Source organism: Hibiscus syriacus, unplaced genomic scaffold (assembly GCF_006381635.1).
Source record: "Hibiscus syriacus cultivar Baekdansim isolate YM2019G1 unplaced genomic scaffold, ASM638163v2 tig00110044_pilon, whole genome shotgun sequence".
In the NCBI taxonomy this organism is placed as follows: Eukaryota; Viridiplantae; Streptophyta; class Magnoliopsida; order Malvales; family Malvaceae; genus Hibiscus; species Hibiscus syriacus.
The window spans coordinates 2,304,213-2,321,771 of record NW_024062574.1 but is presented as its reverse complement, the minus strand read 5'-3'; the positions used below and the strand labels follow the sequence as shown (position 1 = coordinate 2,321,771).

Here is a 17,559-nt window from a genome sequence, read left to right as displayed (position 1 = left end):
AACACATATAATAAAAAAATCATTTTACAACTGCTAATAAAGCAGTATGGACAAATTGTACACTTTTGCCTGCTATTTATATCAGTCAAATCTCAAAATATCAGAAACTTTATATAATTAGAAGAATTTAGAACTCGAAATAACAAATCCGAACTGATCCGAATTTACAAGTCTAGTCGAGAATATTTTATAGAGTATTGGAAAAAAGAAGGAGAAACATCCAACAGGCCTTTAAAAGAGAGTTCAAGAACAAGCCTTTCAAGAACTTAGAAGCAGTACTGCAGTAGAACTCAAAGAAAGTCTAAAACACCAGCACTTCCGGTGGCTAAAAAATGGAGGCAAAGATCACCATGACCGAGACATGGCTGAGGAAGCACCGTTTGTTGTACGTAGGATCCACTAGACACTCTTTTATCCACGCCATTCGTGATGGGAACATCGATATCTCCGCCTTCAAAACATGGCTGGTAGTACTTTTCTCATCTTTGATTTTTGCTATTTCCATGCTTAAATTGCATTCTAACCCCAGAAAAATTCTGGGTTTTTGTATGTAAATACGGTTGTTTTGGATTCATATGGGGTTTTTTTTCAGGGGCAAGATTACATATTTGTTAGAGCTTTTGTGCCGTTTGTAGCGAGTGTGTTGACTAAAGCTTGGAAAGGGTCAAATGATCGTGATAATGGTGTTGAAGTGATATTAGGAGGTGTGTCTGCTTTAAATGATGAGATCTCTTGGTTCAAAAAAGAAGCTTCTAAGTGGGGTGTTCAGCTCTCAGATATTGTTCCCCAGAAAGCTAATCAAGAATACTGCAGGTAGTTTCTTATATGTATATGGTGTTTACCTAGTGTTTGTTGTTTTGATCATCCATGTTTTGGTGATTGCCTTGAATTTTGTTTTTCCATTTTCGTAGCATATGAGGGTGGAAATTTGTATTGATTTGAACAATTTTGTGATTGTGGATGGTTAGGACCTCTGTTACTCGCGGATTTGCTACGAGTGAGAGTATGTTTAAATTTTTTCAAGTTTTTTCATGAATTTGGAGGATTCCTTGATGACCATATCTTCATGCTCATGTTCATGTATGCATCAAACACAAACACTGAATCTCGAACATAGATTAGGACTTTCGAGTGAGTGTTCGACATATTTCGAGTGAGTAATGTTAGATACATATTGGGTTATGCATCCGACAAAGTTGTCTAGGTGGACATAAGTATTTCGAGAGAAAAAATGAAGAGTCAGAGCATCGTTGCTTGCTTGTTAGGAGCCGACTTCATAGTGATTGTTATTCCGATGATATAGTGTTTGCTTGTTCGTCTTCGGGTTCATCTCTAATAGAAAAAGGCCTCCTCAGTTGAATTCCCGAACATTTTTTACTTGAAAAGAGCTATATGTGTGTATGTTAAGATCTTTGAAGATATGGTGAGGCTTGGTGTGACTTATTTGGATGATTTATGAAACGAACACTATCTTTGTTAGACGTTACTGGTTGAGAACATGTCTCTTGAGAACTCAAATTCAAGAACTGAATTGAAAGTAAAAGGAGGTAACCTGCTTCTTTACTTACTCGATTGCCCTTTGTAAGCCCATGTCGAATTTGTAGTGTCTGCTGTGCATATTTGTTCTTTGCATTTACAGGTTTTCTGTCCTTAAGTCTGTGTCAATAGTTTCCTAGGTGTGCCTGGAGCTGTGCATATATGTTGTGTGTGTTTATGTGTTTTCTATCATTAAGCTTGCGTCGAACTCATGTGTTCTGTGTTTATGCGCTTTCTATCATTAAGCCCATGTCAAACTCGTAGCGTCGTAGACATCATAAATGTGCATTGAGTTGTGTATCTATGTTCTGTGTTTATGTGTTTTCTGTCATTAAGCCTGTGTTGAACTCGTAGCGGTAGACATCATAAACGTGCATTTAGCTCTGCATATATGTTTTGAGCCGTGCAGGTATGTTCTTTGCCCTGAGCCTAAACATGTTTCGTGACTGAATTCTTAAAAGCAAACGTGTTATTAACATGCTGTTGCAGTTTTCTCGAGAGCTTAACAAGCCCGGATGTCGAATACACTGTTGCAATCGTAGCGTTTTGGGCGATCGAAACTGTCTATCAAGAGAGTTTCGCTCACTGCTTGGAAGATGACAGTAAAACCCCACCAGAACTAGAGGAAACTTGCCGAAGATGGGGCAGCCAAGGGTTCGGCGAGTACTGTAATTCCCTCAGAAAAATCGCCGATCGACAGCTGGAAAATGCCTCAGATGATGCGATCACGAAAGCTGAAGCAACGTTCCTGCAAGTTCTTGAATATGAAGTCGAGTTCTGGAATATGAACCATGGAGGAACATGAACGGCTGCATGTCTTGAGAATATGACATCTTAAGCATTACTAAGACATGGATGTCTGCTATCTGCATGTACTACTGTATTGGGTAAAGTACATTAATGGTCACTGAACTTTGTTTAAATAACTATTTTGATTATTGATTCGAAAATTGTAAATTTATCACTAAATTTATTAAATTATTAAATATGTATTTTTTTAAAATCATTAAATATATTAAATTGTTATAAAATTATTGTTAAATTTTATAATTACCTTTTTACATGGGAAGAATTGATTGGAGCATATCATCATTTTTAAAGGAAACCATACCAAAATTAAAATGATAATGAATTCAAAGTTAAAAAATAAATTTACTATTTTTTTATTAATGAAGCTTTAAGGAGAAACCCTAACCGTTCTCTCCCTCCCCTCTCTTCCCCTTAATTTTTCTTTCTTTACAATTGTGTTAATTTCTGTACATCAAAAAAACTTTTTCTTCCTTAATTTTATTTAGCCAACGACGGTCGACGATACCGATTTTGATATTGATCGTCAATCGTTGATTGTCTTTTCTATGATTGTCTTTTCTCTGTCTTTTTTAGTTTTATAATAAGAATAATTATGTTTTTGTGACATGTTTATCTATGCATTTATGACACGTTTATATATGCTTTTATGACATGTTTTTCTCTATCTTTTGGTAGTTTTAGGTCGTTTGGTTGTTGTTTTCGTTTATTTTTTCTTAGGGTTGGATTTGACATCATCACGACTGATCAAGATATGCTTGATTGTTAGCATGTTGATCTATCTTACATTGGACCTTTAGATTGATTTGGATATGTGTTTTGCGTTTGTGGATAGTTTTCTCACGTCTCTTGACTCTGATTTACGATTTGTTGATGAGCTTTTAATAGTTCTATCCTCTTTTTATGATTCGTTTTCCGATATAGTCAACTTATTCGTATCTTTATTTTGTTCGAGCATTAGTTGGATTTTCTAACTTTTTCCTTTTATGATACTTGTGTGACCTAAGTAACTAGTTTTTGTGTGAATGGTTACAAAAAAATATTCTAATTATAAATTAGATTACATTTATGGTTATACTTGTAGTTCTTCGTTATAATTATGAATATTTTTTATTTTAATAAAACTAGCCACTTTTTATAAAAAAATTAAATAAATAAATATACTGAAAAACAATGAAAGGCCAAAGTAAAATATTTACTAAAGTAAAGGGGCTAAAGCAGGTATTACTGCAAAGAAGCCAAGGGCTTCTCTTTAGTGAAACCCAACCCATTAAGAGTACCACAAGAGGTTTAAGTGCTTTAAACCTCAGTAACCTAGCTAGAAGAACCGAGCGAGCACTCATCAATGGCCGCTTTCTGCAACTGAAGAATCGGAAGCTAAACAAATCTCAGCACAACAACTTAGGTAACACTTTTAACTTTTCTTTTTCATGAAAACAAAGTTCGTATCCTATCTGGGTTCGATTCCTTTGGGGTATCTAGAACGTGCTACTGTTTGTTTATACTATGATTTTAGGGTTCTATAATCTTCACTCAGTACCCATTCTTTGTCAAAAATGGGGGGGGGGTTTGCATCTTTTTTCTGGTTTTTTTTTAGCTTTTTTCCACCATTGTTTTGTTGAGTTAATAATTTGTTAATTCATATAAAAAAGTAGGATTAGACCCTAATTATGAGTAATTAGAGAGTTTTTTTTGGGTATAATCATATGTATATGATTCATTGTCCAATTAGAGAGTGTTTAGGACGTAAACTATCGCTTTATTCATTTTAGTACATAAATTTTTAATTTTTAGGTTTAGTTTTTATTTTATTTTAATACCTAAGGTTTTGATTTTTTTTAAATTTAGGTACTAAAACGATTAAAACTGATAATTTAAGTATTAAATTTGTTAATTTTTTATCGATAGGGATTAAAATGAAATAAAAAGTAAATATTAGATATAGTTTTAAAAAATTTAAAAGTTTAGGTATTAAAATGAATCAAAATGATAGTTCAGAAACTTGTTTTTGATATTTGAGCTTTTGGTTTCACAAAGGGTCAAATTGCAGAGAAGGTCCTTGCACCATGCATTTTGATGGATTGTATGTCATTTAACCTATTAGACATATTTGCAGCATTGTGGATTGTGAACCTTGTTGAAGATTTCTTTATGTTTGCAGAGTGGGAAGTAAAGAAGGATGTTAACGGCTGATTCGGATTCTGTTTTAAGGTTGGTAGAGATAAAAGGGAGAGGAAGGGCTCTCGTTGCATCGCAACCTTTGAAGGCGGGGCAAATCGTTCTCCGGGATTCTCCTATCGTCGTTTATTCCGCATTTCCGTTGGTTAAATCTCAATCATCAGCCTCTTATTGTGACAATTGCTTTAGGACACTCTCCTCGTCGTCGTCGAATGTAGTGCCATGTCCATCGTGTTCTCATCATCATCTCTTTTGCAGTCCGAATTGCCTAACTGCGGCAACGGCCTCCACTCATTCGCCTTGGGTTTGCCAGGCTCTTAGTCGTCTTCAGGACTGCTCTTCTCTTGTTTCTCAACCTCTCGAACGGCAAGTACAAGCTCGGTTTCTTATAGCTGCGTATAACGTAGCCCTCGTTTCCCCGTCGGATGTGATTGATGTTCAATCATGGATGTCAACTGATGTGATGAAAATTTTGAACTTATTCAATCGTGGATGTCATTGATGTGATGATTGACTGTAGACGACGATCAACTCAAATGTAAAAAGATAATAATATGTGGTCACCAGTATAATATCCTACGATTTGTACCCCAACTATTTACACCGTATAAAAGAACTCCTCGATTACTAAATTTATAATAATATATTATGTTTAATTTCGAAAGAATATTATTAAATTCTATAATAAATTTAAAAAATGCCAAATTTGATCTAATTTTGTTCTTAAAAAAATCAAATTTGATCAACCTAAAGTAACCTAAATAATTAGCTAAACAAGTAATTAACATACTTTTGTACCGGTGTAGTTAATGTTTCATCCGGTCTGGTCCGACATAGGTAGCCATGAACAGTCCGACGACATATCTAAATTATGAATATTTTAATTTCTCGAACATAAAGATTCGAGAAATTCATCGAGATCCTATAGTCGATGACCTCATGAGGTTGCAACCGCAATTTAATATTATACTTTCGTAACTCTAATACGAAAAGAAAAGCATAATGCCCCCAAGATACAAAATTATTATCGTCCCTGTTTCACAGCTCAAGACAGCCAGTCTTATATTATATAAGGAAGAGGAAAGGTTCTAAACTATTCCCTTCAGAAGATTAGCCGCTGTGGAGATGGCGGCTCCGGTGATGGCACATTGCAACAGGTGCTCATGGGAACCATCCTCGCATGTGAATGCCACTGTCATCCCTGTAAGTGCCCCCGCAACTGCACTGTTTTTCTGCATCAATAACGATGTCGATCAATGATTATCTGAGTACTAAAAAGTTGAGTTCCGGTGATTCTACTACTATCCCGAGCAGACTTGCCTACTGATCAAGATGTTTCAAGATTCGAGTCGAGTCTATTTTAGGTTCTGAGAAGAGAGTTGGAACTTACCCAATCGTGAGTGCCACGGACCTCTTGGAGACCATATGTGATACCTGAATATAACCCGGCAGCCAGCCCTGTATAAGACCGATTAATAGTTTATGTCAAACGAAGCATTTGACAAATCGACTACTTGCAGAACAACCGACTTCGGGAACTTGCAAGGACTAAAAGCTTACCCCATTGGAGCGATTCTTTTCCGGTGCTCTTCACCTGTTTTATAAGATCATAACAAGTAATTAGCAATCAACACACAGACACGCAAAACTCGAATGAAACAAGTATCCATTAATGGACATGAATATAAACTCACACCTGAATAAGAACATGAAGGTATATATTCCAAGTATATTAGAGCAAAAAGGGTATCCAATTGTATTCGGGTATGAACACGAGTACCCGTACAATTCAATATGAACGACGATGGGTAGCAAAACAGACTTACTTTTATGCAACGTTCAAGCCAAGTGCAACTCTTGTGTAAATAATATAAGGTGTGTGTTTATCTATACACAAACTCAAACATAAGAGAACGAATAGAATTGTATTCAATCATGCTCGGATATTGACAAGAGTAGAAATTTGAGTTTAACTATTCAATAAGACCTTTTATTTTTGAAGCTCTTTAATTTGACCCCTCCGATATTAGACAAATTAAGTTTGCTCCCTCAAATTTTAAGTTCAAATACTTAATTTGATCTCTTCCGATATCCAATCTTGGTTCCGTCCCTGTCGGATTCGTACGTGTATGTAACATTCATAACATATAGAGATAGTAAAATCAAATGCTGAGATCTAGACTAGCTCAACGAAATCCATAAACAGAGAGATGATTGCAGACAGGCATACATTATTATAATATTAGTGAAATTAAGAACTCACCATTGCTTCGAAGGAATTTTTATTGGTTTTTCCTGCAATCCACGTATAAAACAACAATAATTTAAACTTCAACTAGCAATCAAAATACCAAATCGTGTTAAAAAAAATCGATAAAGAAGGGTAACTACTTGACCAACTTCCATCAAGAGCTCTATGACAGCCCTCACTGGCAACAGCCTTAACAGCGCCAATCTGCATATCCAAACCAACAACAGAACATCGTATAGTTTCATTGGGGTATTGTTTCAAACACAAAGACGACATATATATGTATGAATGAATGAAAGTGTATACGTACGCCAGCAGCTTTGACAAAGCTATCAGCAACACGGTTGAGGAGAGGGTGGCCGAGATCGAAGAAGAATCCGCCTTTGTCGAAGCTACGCATTGTTTTGGTTTTATGTTCTTTTTTTCTGAGTTTTCTAGTTAATAACAGTAATAATGATGAGTTGTTGAAGCTGATGAGTGAAGAAGGAAGTAGAGGGGGTAGGGTTTGAGATATTTTGAGGGAATAAGAAGAGGACAAGAAGTAGAAGAAGAACACGTGTTGGTAAGAGCTTGCACGTCTCCTGCATGTGGCGTTCTGTGATTCTATGTTTTCGCCACCTATTATCGCACGCCGAATGCCACACATGTGCATGCACTTCTTTATATTTAGGGTAAATTACCATTTTAGTACCTAAACAATTAGTTATAATCCGTTTTAGTAGCTAAACTTTTAATTTTTAAAGTCATGTCTAAAATTTAATTTTTGTTTCATTTTAGTGCTCCGTTCAAAAAAATTAAAAGTTTAAAAACTGATAGTTTATGTATTAAATACATTAAAGTTTTAATGACATATACTAAAATGAAACAAAAATTAAATGTTATATATGATTTTAGTACTCCATAAAAACTTAAATATTAAAATAGATGAAAATTAATAATTTAAATATTAAATTTGTAATTTACCCTTCTATTTAAATTCGGCAAATAGGATTACTTTGTCGAATTGATATGAATTTAATTGTTCTTTTATAGATTATGAGTATCTCTATGTTTAACGATTTGGATAAAAGTTAATATCATTGATTCAAATAGGATAAACTTTAATTATTAACAACTAAAATTATTACTAATTTAATTATATTTCAGACATTTAAAATTAAATCTAAACAAAAAAAAGTATAATTAGACATTTAATTATATTTTATCTTTCTTAAAAATGAAAGTTATACCGTCTTTATTTTGTCATATTAACATCAAAATTATCATTCTCTAACATTTTCTCGACACTAAAGATATTAACAAATCCATTTTATCATTTTAATTTTTTTTTTATAAATCTAAAATTTGTAATTTAAGACTTGTAAAACCACAAACTATTCCAACCTACAATTTTATTATTAAATTATTTAAACTTTAAGGATTAAAATAAAAGAGAGAAATTGAATGATAGAATTTATAATTTGCTTTTAAACATTCTCGAGGATTTGAATACTAAAACCTTTTGATTAAGCTGAGACAACCTATTATCATTTTAACAATTAAAATAGTCATTTAGGTATAGTTTAACAACCTTGGTATATGTTACCCGAAACAAGATATACTAATAATTTACAAGTCCTGTATAAACAATGAGGTTCTCAGCTACAATTTAAGAAAATTTGGGCTGCTTAATGACCCATCGTTCTAAACCCTCTCAATATATATACACAGTCGGTCACACGCACCCCAAAACCGAACAACAAAGGGCAAAATATTACTTCCCCCAAAACTATTCATAAAGCTTTTCAAATATGACAGAGAACAGATTCAAAGAAATATAACAGAAATTGACAAAACGGGTAATATTCTACAAATGCAACAGTCCAGGGCATCTGAAAGGACATTGTGGACTTGGCCGTGGCATGATATTCTGTACATTTCTTCTAGCATTCTGGTGGCAGCATTGACGGAGCCATGTAATCCCCCACCCCCACCCCCACCCCCCAAAAAAAATTTACCATTAAAAAGAATAGGGATAATTACCAATTTAGACCTTTATATTTTGATTTATTTTTATTTTACCTCATTTTCTATTGTTAATTTTATTTTGCCCCTGAACTAAAATCTTAGTTCTATCCCTGGGTGGCAGCACTGCACACAATTGTTGCCCCCCCTCCCCCAACGATGTCTCGTCTGCGCTTTCCCTCTTTCTGTGAATCCATGTCCACTGTTTTTCTTGCGTAGCCCAAGACTGTTTTATTCAACAACACGGATGAGTCGAATAAAACAAACTAGAATGTTTCAATGCCAGACAATTATTGTTGGACTACAACTTATGATCCATTTACAGTCATTTCAGGTGACGATTTTGGCGGTATCAATGACGAGTCCTCTCCACTTAATTCTCTATTGTCTGCGGGGCTATGCAGTTGATCTGAACAGATCCTAGGAGGTTCTTTTTCTTTATGGCTGTCCTCTGAACTATTGTCATCAGAATCTCTGGGACCGATGGATTCCTTCTCCAGATGATTTTCCTCACCTGAGCCTTTGTTTCCCTCGGCCGAATGGGTAGATACATGCAAGGCGTTTGCAGTTTTCTTACTAGGCAACACGGCCTGGCTTAATGTTGAACACAAAGCCGCAAAGACGCTACCTTTTGACTTTGAGCTTTTTCCCAACCATTGCTTCTTGGCAAACTCCTGCTCCTTGGGGTTCAGCTTACGCTTCAACCTAAGGGACTCCATGGTTCCTTCATCTTCCTCCAAGGTTTCAGTCTGCTTCCTGGGAGGGGGTGGCTTATAGTCTTCATCATCATAGTCAACAAGTCCACCAGATCTCGGACTACAAAATTAAATCGAATATATCAATATGAACCCAAACACACACCAAGGCATTTTTAGTAGTCAAACCTCCAGGATGCGATCACACCAATACCTTGATGATGAGTGACATGCCACAACTCCATTGGATGAAACAGGCTGAGACTGCACTTTCTGAGGACGAGCTGCAGATTCTGTATCATCTTCATCACTGTATGCATCACATTCAATCAATATAGGGGGCATGGTTTAGAGGTGAAGTGTCAACTCATCTCTTGACAAAAGCAAACCTGTCCTCATTGAAATAGTCTTCCTCCTCTTTCTCCAAAGCACGCTCATCAATTCGTTTTCTAGGGTCTGGTGCATTAACATTCGTTTTTGGTCCAGAAGTTTCCGAGCACTGCAAACAGACAAATCAGGTGAAAGAAGTTCTATATCTAAAAATCTCAGTTGTAAAATTGGTCGGGGGAACGGGAATACCTGCTCGTATTTAACTTTCAAAGAGTGAACAGAAGCCAATTTCTCAAACTTTACCAACTGATCCCAAAATGAATCAACAACGTATCTAACCAATAATTTCAGGTTTTCCTGGAAGAAACAGTTATTATCAGACAGAAACTTCCAGAAATGTATAAGATACAAATATAGTGCGGGGATTAGTATTCACCTTGCGGATATATTCAAAAAGTTCCAAGACTGCAGAGTTCAGCACATTGTAACGATTTCCATTAGCAACAAAAGCATCTATAACTGGTTTAAGAAGGTTATTCTTAACAAAATGATTTATCAGATGTTCATCCTGCAAGATGATAGCATAATTAAACTAGTTAAAACATATATCAGACTCAATCAGCCAGTCAAGAAAAGTGCTAATTTGCACACACACACAAAATCATAACTGTTTATAAAGTGATGATTTTTCCTTATTAAATAAGGGGAAAATTTTACCAGACGGAGAAATTGCAAATGCATAAAAAGTGAAGGGAAAAAAGTAACAAATATAACATGTACAACGAGCCCAGTGAGTGAAAAAAAGATTTTAGAAGGTGATAAAATATGTACATTCTGCCCCAGTATAAATTTAATACCCTTCTGAGCTGGATATCAATGGCACAAATAAACAAAATAGCTTAATAATTAATTAACTAATGAGCCATCTTAAACAATATCAGTAGACACTGGTGGCAGGAGATCTCCAATAAACCAGCAATCTATATGTGTCAGACATGGTAAGCATCTACTAGATTCTCGGCTGCAAACCTGATCATATAGGAGTCTGATATAAATACTACAGGAGATCTGCCCTAAACCAGCAAACCAAGTGTCGGACATGAAAAGTTATGGCAACATACATGCACCTTCCATATCTCAATTTCATTTTATATTCATTTTATATTCATTTCCATTTCTGTTTTTAAAGGTGTTAGGGTTCAGATGGCATATGATATTTCTTTCAAAGATTAAACCAAATTAACTTACATGACAAGAGAGAATAGTGCGAACAAAGCGAACTGCAGCAACTACCAAGTACTTTTCCCTTCTCCGTGTCAGTAACAAAACTTTGTCAATAACATTGTTAAGGAGAAAATTACACCTGCAAACAATGAAGATAAGGTAATTAACATCTTAGGTTTAATAAGCCAATTTTTTTATATGAATAGACAATGTAAGCCTAAAGATTACTTTATCCCGTAAGAATGGTGCAAAACACAAAAGCACAGCAATTCACATATGCTTAACAGAATTTCAGGCTTCGTGTTATTTTGACTTTCAACTCTTCCGGCATTTCTTGTTGATTTACAGGTTGATTTGCAAGCCTCATCAGAAGAACATGCTAATATTATGACATCAATTAGCTGCCCCAAATGCTTTTCGTAAAAGATATCAATAATTCTCTCTCTCTGCAGCAAAACCAATATAAGGTTTAGTACTTAAATGAATGATCTTGGAAGCAGTAACCAAACCTGAATGGAGAAAATAAATTAAATCTTACATGAAAGTTAAGTGAAAATTTTCCAACAATCAGCAGATATATATTATAAAAAACAAATCAACATCCAAAATTTTTACACCCGCATAAATAAACTCCACTGTTGTAGACACAAAATGTGATGATAACACAGATATAAGGTATGAAAAGCACATGATAAGATAACAAACACATGAGAAATGAATATCACATGATAATAATTCTTCAGCCATGATTTCTTGGTAAGTTACATAGTAACAATCTCTCAATGATCAACAAAACAAAAAAAAAAGCCAAACATAAGTCAGCTAAAGTCTTATATCGGTAAACAGTCATCAAAGGGAGAACAAACACAAGCCACTCTATAACTCTATGCATGAAGATCCAAATTCAGGTTATTTTCAACTTCCCTGTCCTGCAAGTTGCAACAATACCTGGAATCTAACCTGATGTGTCTTTGCGTCTCTAAAAACAGAACCACATTCTTGTACAGTAATGCAAGACATGGCTTAGAAAAGAGGTTAAGATAGATCCAAAGTCAATGACCTTGAGCTCCAATTTCCCATCTACCAAAATATTCACTAAACAAAGAAATCAAGTATTAAAGGTAGGCACCTGAGCTCCTGACAACGTGAATGAATCCAGTAAACTGCGAAGAATTTCAAGAAACTGGCAGTGCATAGTCTCCCCAAAATCTGTTACCATACCTTTAACCTGTAAGCGTACAGCTACATTAGTTCATCTAGTTCCACATAATTTTTACCATATTAACAATAAAGTTGAATAAAACACATACCAAAAGTCCTAAAAGTGGAATTCCTTCCTGGCGAACTACATAAGACCGCAAAAGGTTTGGATCCTGATTCAAGAACAGTATGAGGATGTCTGTCCTGCAACCATTATGGAGACCTATTGTTAGGGCATCATAGTAACTTATGTAGTCTAAAAGTTTACATGCAGAGTGAAAAAAAAAATAAAGATTGAAGCAGATTATTAAAAATGCCACCATTACCCAGTTAGCACAAGCTTTTTATCTGGACTCTGAAGAACATCAGCGATGATATCAAAAATGCCTTCATTGATAAAGTCCCTAGAATAATAAAACAAAATGGACACTTCAGCCATAAGATACAAAAAAGGTTTAATTGCATAAATGATATTTATGGAGAAATGTTTAGCTTACAGAATGAAGATACAGCAAGAAAACAATACTCATACGAGACTAACTCGTAGAAAATAATACCTAAATAGTCGATGCAGCTGCACCATTTGCAGGTTCTTGCTTAAATTACAAAATTCGTGCAGGAAATTTACCTATGGAAATAATAAGCTGAAGGATTAATTTAGACACAAATCAACAGAATCAACCACATTACAAACCCGGGAGAACAGCCACAAGCAACAAATATTCAAATCCCAAATGAAAAATAAAACAATGAAACTTCACCCCAATATCAACAATTACCAAATTTTTCTTTGATTCAGTAGATGTGGTGGGTGATCTCAATCTTGCAAACAAATCCTGAATAAAGGTGCTGTCATCCTTCAGTATAGAAATAACCTACAATGCAACACCACAATTAGTGCAAATGAAAAAAAGGCAAATATTTTTTTTAAAAAAAAGACACTAAACCTTACAATAGCATTGTTTGAATGAATTATAGAATTGAGACTGGCAGCTGTGGCCTCATCTAATATCTTTGCCAAAACAACATCCTGAAAGAACCAATCAAAAGCAAGAGTTACATGATTAAAGACAAGAGAAAGATTCATAAATCAAGTATCCAACATGCATACCTTCAAATAACCAATTCTGTATGTTTGGTGTATCTTTGAAAGGGCGAGGGGATTTTTAATTGGAATGGCCTGTAAAAAACAAATATCATAAAATGAACGCTTTTTTAACACTCCATTTTCTTCCTGATCTAAACTTCTTCTGAGTTGAAACCTCTCTCATATGCACTAAGACCCATTTAAGAATACATTACCTCTTTAAAAACATGTTCTTTTAGAAAAACCCTATAGTGTTGCACCCGAGGAACATCAGGGTCATCTAGAAACAAAGAAGAAAGTTTCTAAGTCTTCACAAGAACATGATATAAACCAGTAAGCAAATTGTCTATTCTGGTGCATGTAAACAAAAAACATCATACGAAGAATAAGCAGAAAATCCAGAAGGCAACAAAGTAAAGCATTGGACACTAAATGGCAAACCAACATCCAGCTCAGAAAAATAATCAATTTGAAGCAACAGGAAAACAACACAAGCTTTAAAAAGCTTCAACCTGATGAACAATGAGAGATTGATCCACCTAAATATTCATGTAAAAAATTACATGTATTATCAATCACTTTCAAGAGCTGACATGTATTCCTCAATAACAACCATAAAAAACACAACATCAAAACTTGCCACAACAGTACGAGTATCTTAGCAGTTCTGTGCAAGTTTTAAAATACTAAACTATTATGTAGAAGCTAATACTCTGGTTTCAGAAATAGTAGGTCACAATATATAAGTTGAGTTAAAGAATAGCAACACAAAGAACCACACACTTGAAAAGAGAAAGCAAAGGAACATGAAACATAGAAACTTTCAAAAAGTCCCACAATATAAGAAAGTTATTTGCATTAAAAGGCATTGTGCCGATAATACAAGTTTGCAAAACAGACATTGAATTCAATCAAACAATAGTCACCAATAATATATCCATGCACGAACAGTATATAACTTACATTCAAGGGAGCCAATAATATCCATGATTAACTCATCCCCAAGTATTTTCTCGAAAATTTGCGGACTATTGAGCAAAACTGTAAAACAGCCAACAACATAAATCACATAACCATGAATGACTTGTAAAATATAAGCACTGTAACAAAGAAATAAGAACATTCAAGTTAGAAGAACTAACTTATTCCCTTGATTATTTTGAATATCATGTGAAGATCATCTATGTTTTCCAAGTCCTCACAAATTCTGAATAGCTCCATCAGCTTCTGGAAGAAATCTTGCTGCATACTCAATCAAGCAGGTCTAAAAATATTAAGAAACTAGCATGGATGGGAAATCAAAACAAGGAAATTAAACTATAAAGTTAAAACAGAAACAAAAAGAAAACCAGAACGCAAAATAGCTGAAGTTGAAGACATGACAATTAACATCATAGGCAAAAATATAAAAGGACAAGAAATCAAGCTCGTAGTTACATTTTGGAGAAAATATTTAATCTCTCTCCATATGAAATAGAAGATCAACAAGAGTACACAATCTCACAAAGTTGAGAAACCGGTGGAAAACAAAATTACTTGGTTCATAAAGAGCAACATTCAATAATATGACAGAAACACCAACGTTAAGATAGATAAATGAGCGGCAATTAATTACAGAACAAAAAACTATACAATATCTATATAGAGAACATATTAACAAACATAAAATGTAAACAATAACGAAGTTTAAAAGAATACATCATTTAATATAAGCTCAGTCAACCGTATCTGATCAGCAAGGCCACTCTCAGTCACAGTCTGCAGGAAAAAAATGATCAACTTAATGAATAATCATATAAACAGGCTTTGTCAGGGAAGGTTATATCTGAAAAGCTTTCCAAGAAAAATCAATCATTTTATGCACAAAGTATAGGAAATCTAAATAATATTGTCCTAAAGGAAAAGAAAATAGTAAACTTACTCTATATTAGAAATAATTATTACATAAGGTAGAATACAAATGATAAAACAAAACTAAACAGAATGCAATCAAAAGAACCTGATAATTCATTACAACCTTGAGGATTATGGGAAGAGTAGAAAGCTCCACAGCTGGCAACTCCCTCAAATCGCTGTTCATTGTGTGAAATATCTCATCTGCAGTGAGAGACAAACATTATCCATGATCATGTTTCAAAATTCCTCAAATGATAAATTTAACAAGGAAATCTAATATAAAATGTCGCACAGATGTCTAGAAAAAAAACACTTTTTGGTCTATCAGAGGTAGACCACGCTAGCAACTCGAGAAATAAAGCACATTTAATTGACATCTTCGTACTTCTAAGTGAGAAGCCAAATAAATGATTAGATTAACCAAAATACCTACTAATAACTTTAAAGTTGGTTTTTTCCCGGAATTTGAAGTCTTTTGGGGACAAAAATCAGTGAAAAAGTCAAACCATTTAGAAGGATGCAATGTTTGATTAAATTATGGAATAAGAAGTAATAATTAACTTCAATCATATTAAAAATACTTACTGTTAAGAGAACTGAAATGCATATTTCTTTGTGCATTGCAAATGTGGTCCCTGCAATAGAACGGTAAACACTCAACAAGGAATAAACCAAAAAAACATGAACCAATCCATAAACAATTAAAAATTACTTACCATATGTAAGAGCAACCCGTGTTCTCTTGAAAACTAAGTGCCAAGTCTGTAGAAAATTCTGAGTCTATCCATGATATGATTGTATCTGAAGATAAATACATATATAATTCAACCAAACTGAAATATTAAAAAATGGCAATGATCCAGTTAAGAGCAGCATATTTGCTATTATCAAAGCCAGAAAAATACCCTCTTGCTTTCTGTAAATGTCATCAGGTCTGATACGGTGTAAAAGCAAAGTCTCATTGTCTTCTTCATCAAAAACAAATAAAGCAAGCTCTTCTGATCTCTGAATTATAGCATATCCATTCATTTAAAAGCAAGAAGGAATTATCATCTAAATTAACTATTTTCAAAAATAAATCCGGTATATCAGACGGGAAAAAGGGCTACAGAAAAAACTAAAGATTTGAACCAAACCTCCAAATAATCAACAGTGACATGCCCAGTTCCTTGATCATCCCATTTACCATCCTCACTCAAACGATAGACCTTTACTCGCTGAATTCATATATAAACAACATGGGCAGAAAATGATTTTCGTCAGGTCCACTCAATGACAATATCATTAAAATAATGCAGTCACGTTAACATTAAGCAAGATCCTTGAGCGGTCATCCGTGTCAAACTGACAACAAATAATAACCTTTATGATCCTCCCCCATCTTAAGAAACTTCCTAAGTAATTATTTTCCTATGATAAGCACATGATGTTTCCATCAATGATGCAACTGTTTTTTTGCATTTTAGATCTGGTAACTTATCCATGGAACAACACCCTTACCATAATTCAGAAATTTCTAGCAACAGCAACTAAGATCTTACTTCCAATACCTCCTGGGAATATGTGCAGGGTATATAAACAAAAACAATTTGAGGTAAAATAATTATCCATTGATTGATGAATAAAACACACCCTTGTCAGCATTCTGTATATATATTAAACATGGGAATCACAAAAAACTACAATGAAAAAGCACAGAAATGCTAACTTACAACCAAATTCTATAACTGCCCGAGAACAGAATTGGCTGGTATCCCACTTAAAGCCAATTTCTCTTCACCACACACTTCCAAGTCCAATCATATTTAACTAATAACACCACGGAACAAGAGAATAAAGAAAAGAAAACGAAAGGCGCCTCTACCTACGAAGCCATAAATATAGTTAAACTAATTGAAAGAAAGCAACTTCACTTACTATGCAAATGAATACCTAACTTACCTCTGTCAGTGAACTAAAAAAAAACCGATCCTATGGCTCCAAACAAAGCTTATATAAAACAGTGAGAGATTGATCTGACCTGCATCAAATTGGAGTTCCCTTGAGATTTCTCTGGAGCGCCCATCGCAGCCTCTCTCGCTCTCCGATCACAACAAACTTTTCGAATCCCGAAAAATCACGAGGAGTCGTAGAAATTTAATTAAAAAAAAGGAAGTTGAAATTGAGAGATTGAGGCAACCTTGAATTAGGGTTTTTGGTAAACGATAAAAGAGAAGAGCGCGGGCTCTTGTAAAATTAGGCGGAAAAGATTAAGGTTAGTTGTTGAAAGGGTGATCAATAGAAAACCCTAAACCGCCATTAACGAAGCTGAATTCGTCCCCCTCCCATTCTCAATTTCTTTTGTTCTTTTG

General features: G+C 34.5%; 4 protein-coding genes across 5 annotated transcripts; 2 read left to right on the top strand and 2 right to left on the bottom strand.

The window, feature by feature from the left end:
* The first annotated feature begins 213 nt into the window (after positions 1 to 213).
* LOC120213887 (probable bifunctional TENA-E protein) lies at positions 214 to 2,362 on the top strand. Its single transcript, XM_039211932.1, has 3 exons — positions 214 to 467; positions 593 to 813; positions 2,026 to 2,362. Exons 1-3 carry the CDS (start codon positions 333 to 335, stop codon positions 2,339 to 2,341), a joined length of 672 nt encoding a protein of 223 aa, XP_039067863.1. The 5' UTR covers positions 214 to 332; the 3' UTR covers positions 2,342 to 2,362.
* Positions 2,363 to 3,656: 1,294 nt separating this feature from the next.
* On the top strand, positions 3,657 to 5,038 carry LOC120213889 (histone-lysine N-methyltransferase ASHR2-like). Its single transcript, XM_039211933.1, has 2 exons — positions 3,657 to 3,748; positions 4,505 to 5,038. The coding sequence occupies exon 2, from the start codon at positions 4,523 to 4,525 to the stop codon at positions 5,021 to 5,023; it is 501 nt and encodes a 166-aa protein (XP_039067864.1). The 5' UTR covers positions 3,657 to 3,748; positions 4,505 to 4,522; the 3' UTR covers positions 5,024 to 5,038.
* A 320-nt stretch (positions 5,039 to 5,358) lies between these two features.
* On the bottom strand, positions 5,359 to 7,295 carry LOC120213890 (outer envelope pore protein 16-2, chloroplastic-like). Its single transcript, XM_039211934.1, has 6 exons — positions 7,083 to 7,295; positions 6,913 to 6,976; positions 6,785 to 6,816; positions 6,082 to 6,115; positions 5,912 to 5,979; positions 5,359 to 5,753 (listed from the first exon to the last, which is right to left on the bottom strand). Exons 1-6 carry the CDS (start codon positions 7,170 to 7,172, stop codon positions 5,610 to 5,612), a joined length of 432 nt encoding a protein of 143 aa, XP_039067865.1. The 5' UTR covers positions 7,173 to 7,295; the 3' UTR covers positions 5,359 to 5,609.
* Positions 7,296 to 8,992: 1,697 nt separating this feature from the next.
* Positions 8,993 to 17,559, bottom strand: LOC120213886 (serine/threonine-protein phosphatase 4 regulatory subunit 3-like). Of its 2 annotated transcripts, XM_039211930.1 has the most exons (24): positions 17,229 to 17,559; positions 16,345 to 16,425; positions 16,114 to 16,213; positions 15,925 to 16,009; positions 15,794 to 15,843; positions 15,330 to 15,409; positions 15,011 to 15,070; positions 14,455 to 14,554; positions 14,276 to 14,353; positions 13,528 to 13,592; positions 13,337 to 13,405; positions 13,178 to 13,255; positions 13,005 to 13,100; positions 12,783 to 12,853; positions 12,552 to 12,629; positions 12,336 to 12,429; positions 12,155 to 12,253; positions 11,254 to 11,471; positions 11,050 to 11,164; positions 10,238 to 10,369; positions 10,051 to 10,158; positions 9,861 to 9,970; positions 9,686 to 9,781; positions 8,993 to 9,592 (listed from the first exon to the last, which is right to left on the bottom strand). In XM_039211930.1, the coding sequence occupies exons 1-24, from the start codon at positions 17,271 to 17,273 to the stop codon at positions 9,085 to 9,087; spliced, it is 2,616 nt and encodes an 871-aa protein (XP_039067861.1). In that variant the 5' UTR covers positions 17,274 to 17,559; the 3' UTR covers positions 8,993 to 9,084. The 2 variants fall into 2 exon arrangements, with proteins under 2 accessions (XP_039067861.1, XP_039067862.1); XM_039211931.1 differs by lacking the exons at positions 16,114 to 16,213; positions 17,229 to 17,559.

Coding starts and splice junctions, on each gene's coding strand:
- LOC120213887 (XM_039211932.1), top strand. CDS start 333: ATGGAGGCAAAGATCACCATGACCGAGACATGGCTGAGGAAGCACCGT. Junction 468..592: donor CCGCCTTCAAAACATGGCTG/GTAGTACTTTTC, acceptor GTTTTTTTTCAG/GGGCAAGATTACATATTTGT. Junction 814..2,025: donor GCTAATCAAGAATACTGCAG/GTAGTTTCTTAT, acceptor ATGCTGTTGCAG/TTTTCTCGAGAGCTTAACAA.
- LOC120213890 (XM_039211934.1), bottom strand. CDS start 7,172: ATGCGTAGCTTCGACAAAGGCGGATTCTTCTTCGATCTCGGCCACCCT. Junction 6,977..7,082: donor GCTTTGTCAAAGCTGCTGGC/GTACGTATACAC, acceptor TTGGATATGCAG/ATTGGCGCTGTTAAGGCTGT. Junction 6,817..6,912: donor TCTTGATGGAAGTTGGTCAA/GTAGTTACCCTT, acceptor CGTGGATTGCAG/GAAAAACCAATAAAAATTCC.
- LOC120213886 (XM_039211930.1), bottom strand. CDS start 17,273: ATGGGCGCTCCAGAGAAATCTCAAGGGAACTCCAATTTGATGCAG. Junction 13,406..13,527: donor AAGAACATGTTTTTAAAGAG/GTAATGTATTCT, acceptor TGTTTTTTACAG/GCCATTCCAATTAAAAATCC. Junction 12,254..12,335: donor TTCCACTTTTAGGACTTTTG/GTATGTGTTTTA, acceptor GTACGCTTACAG/GTTAAAGGTATGGTAACAGA.
- LOC120213889 (XM_039211933.1), top strand. CDS start 4,523: ATGTTAACGGCTGATTCGGATTCTGTTTTAAGGTTGGTAGAGATAAAA.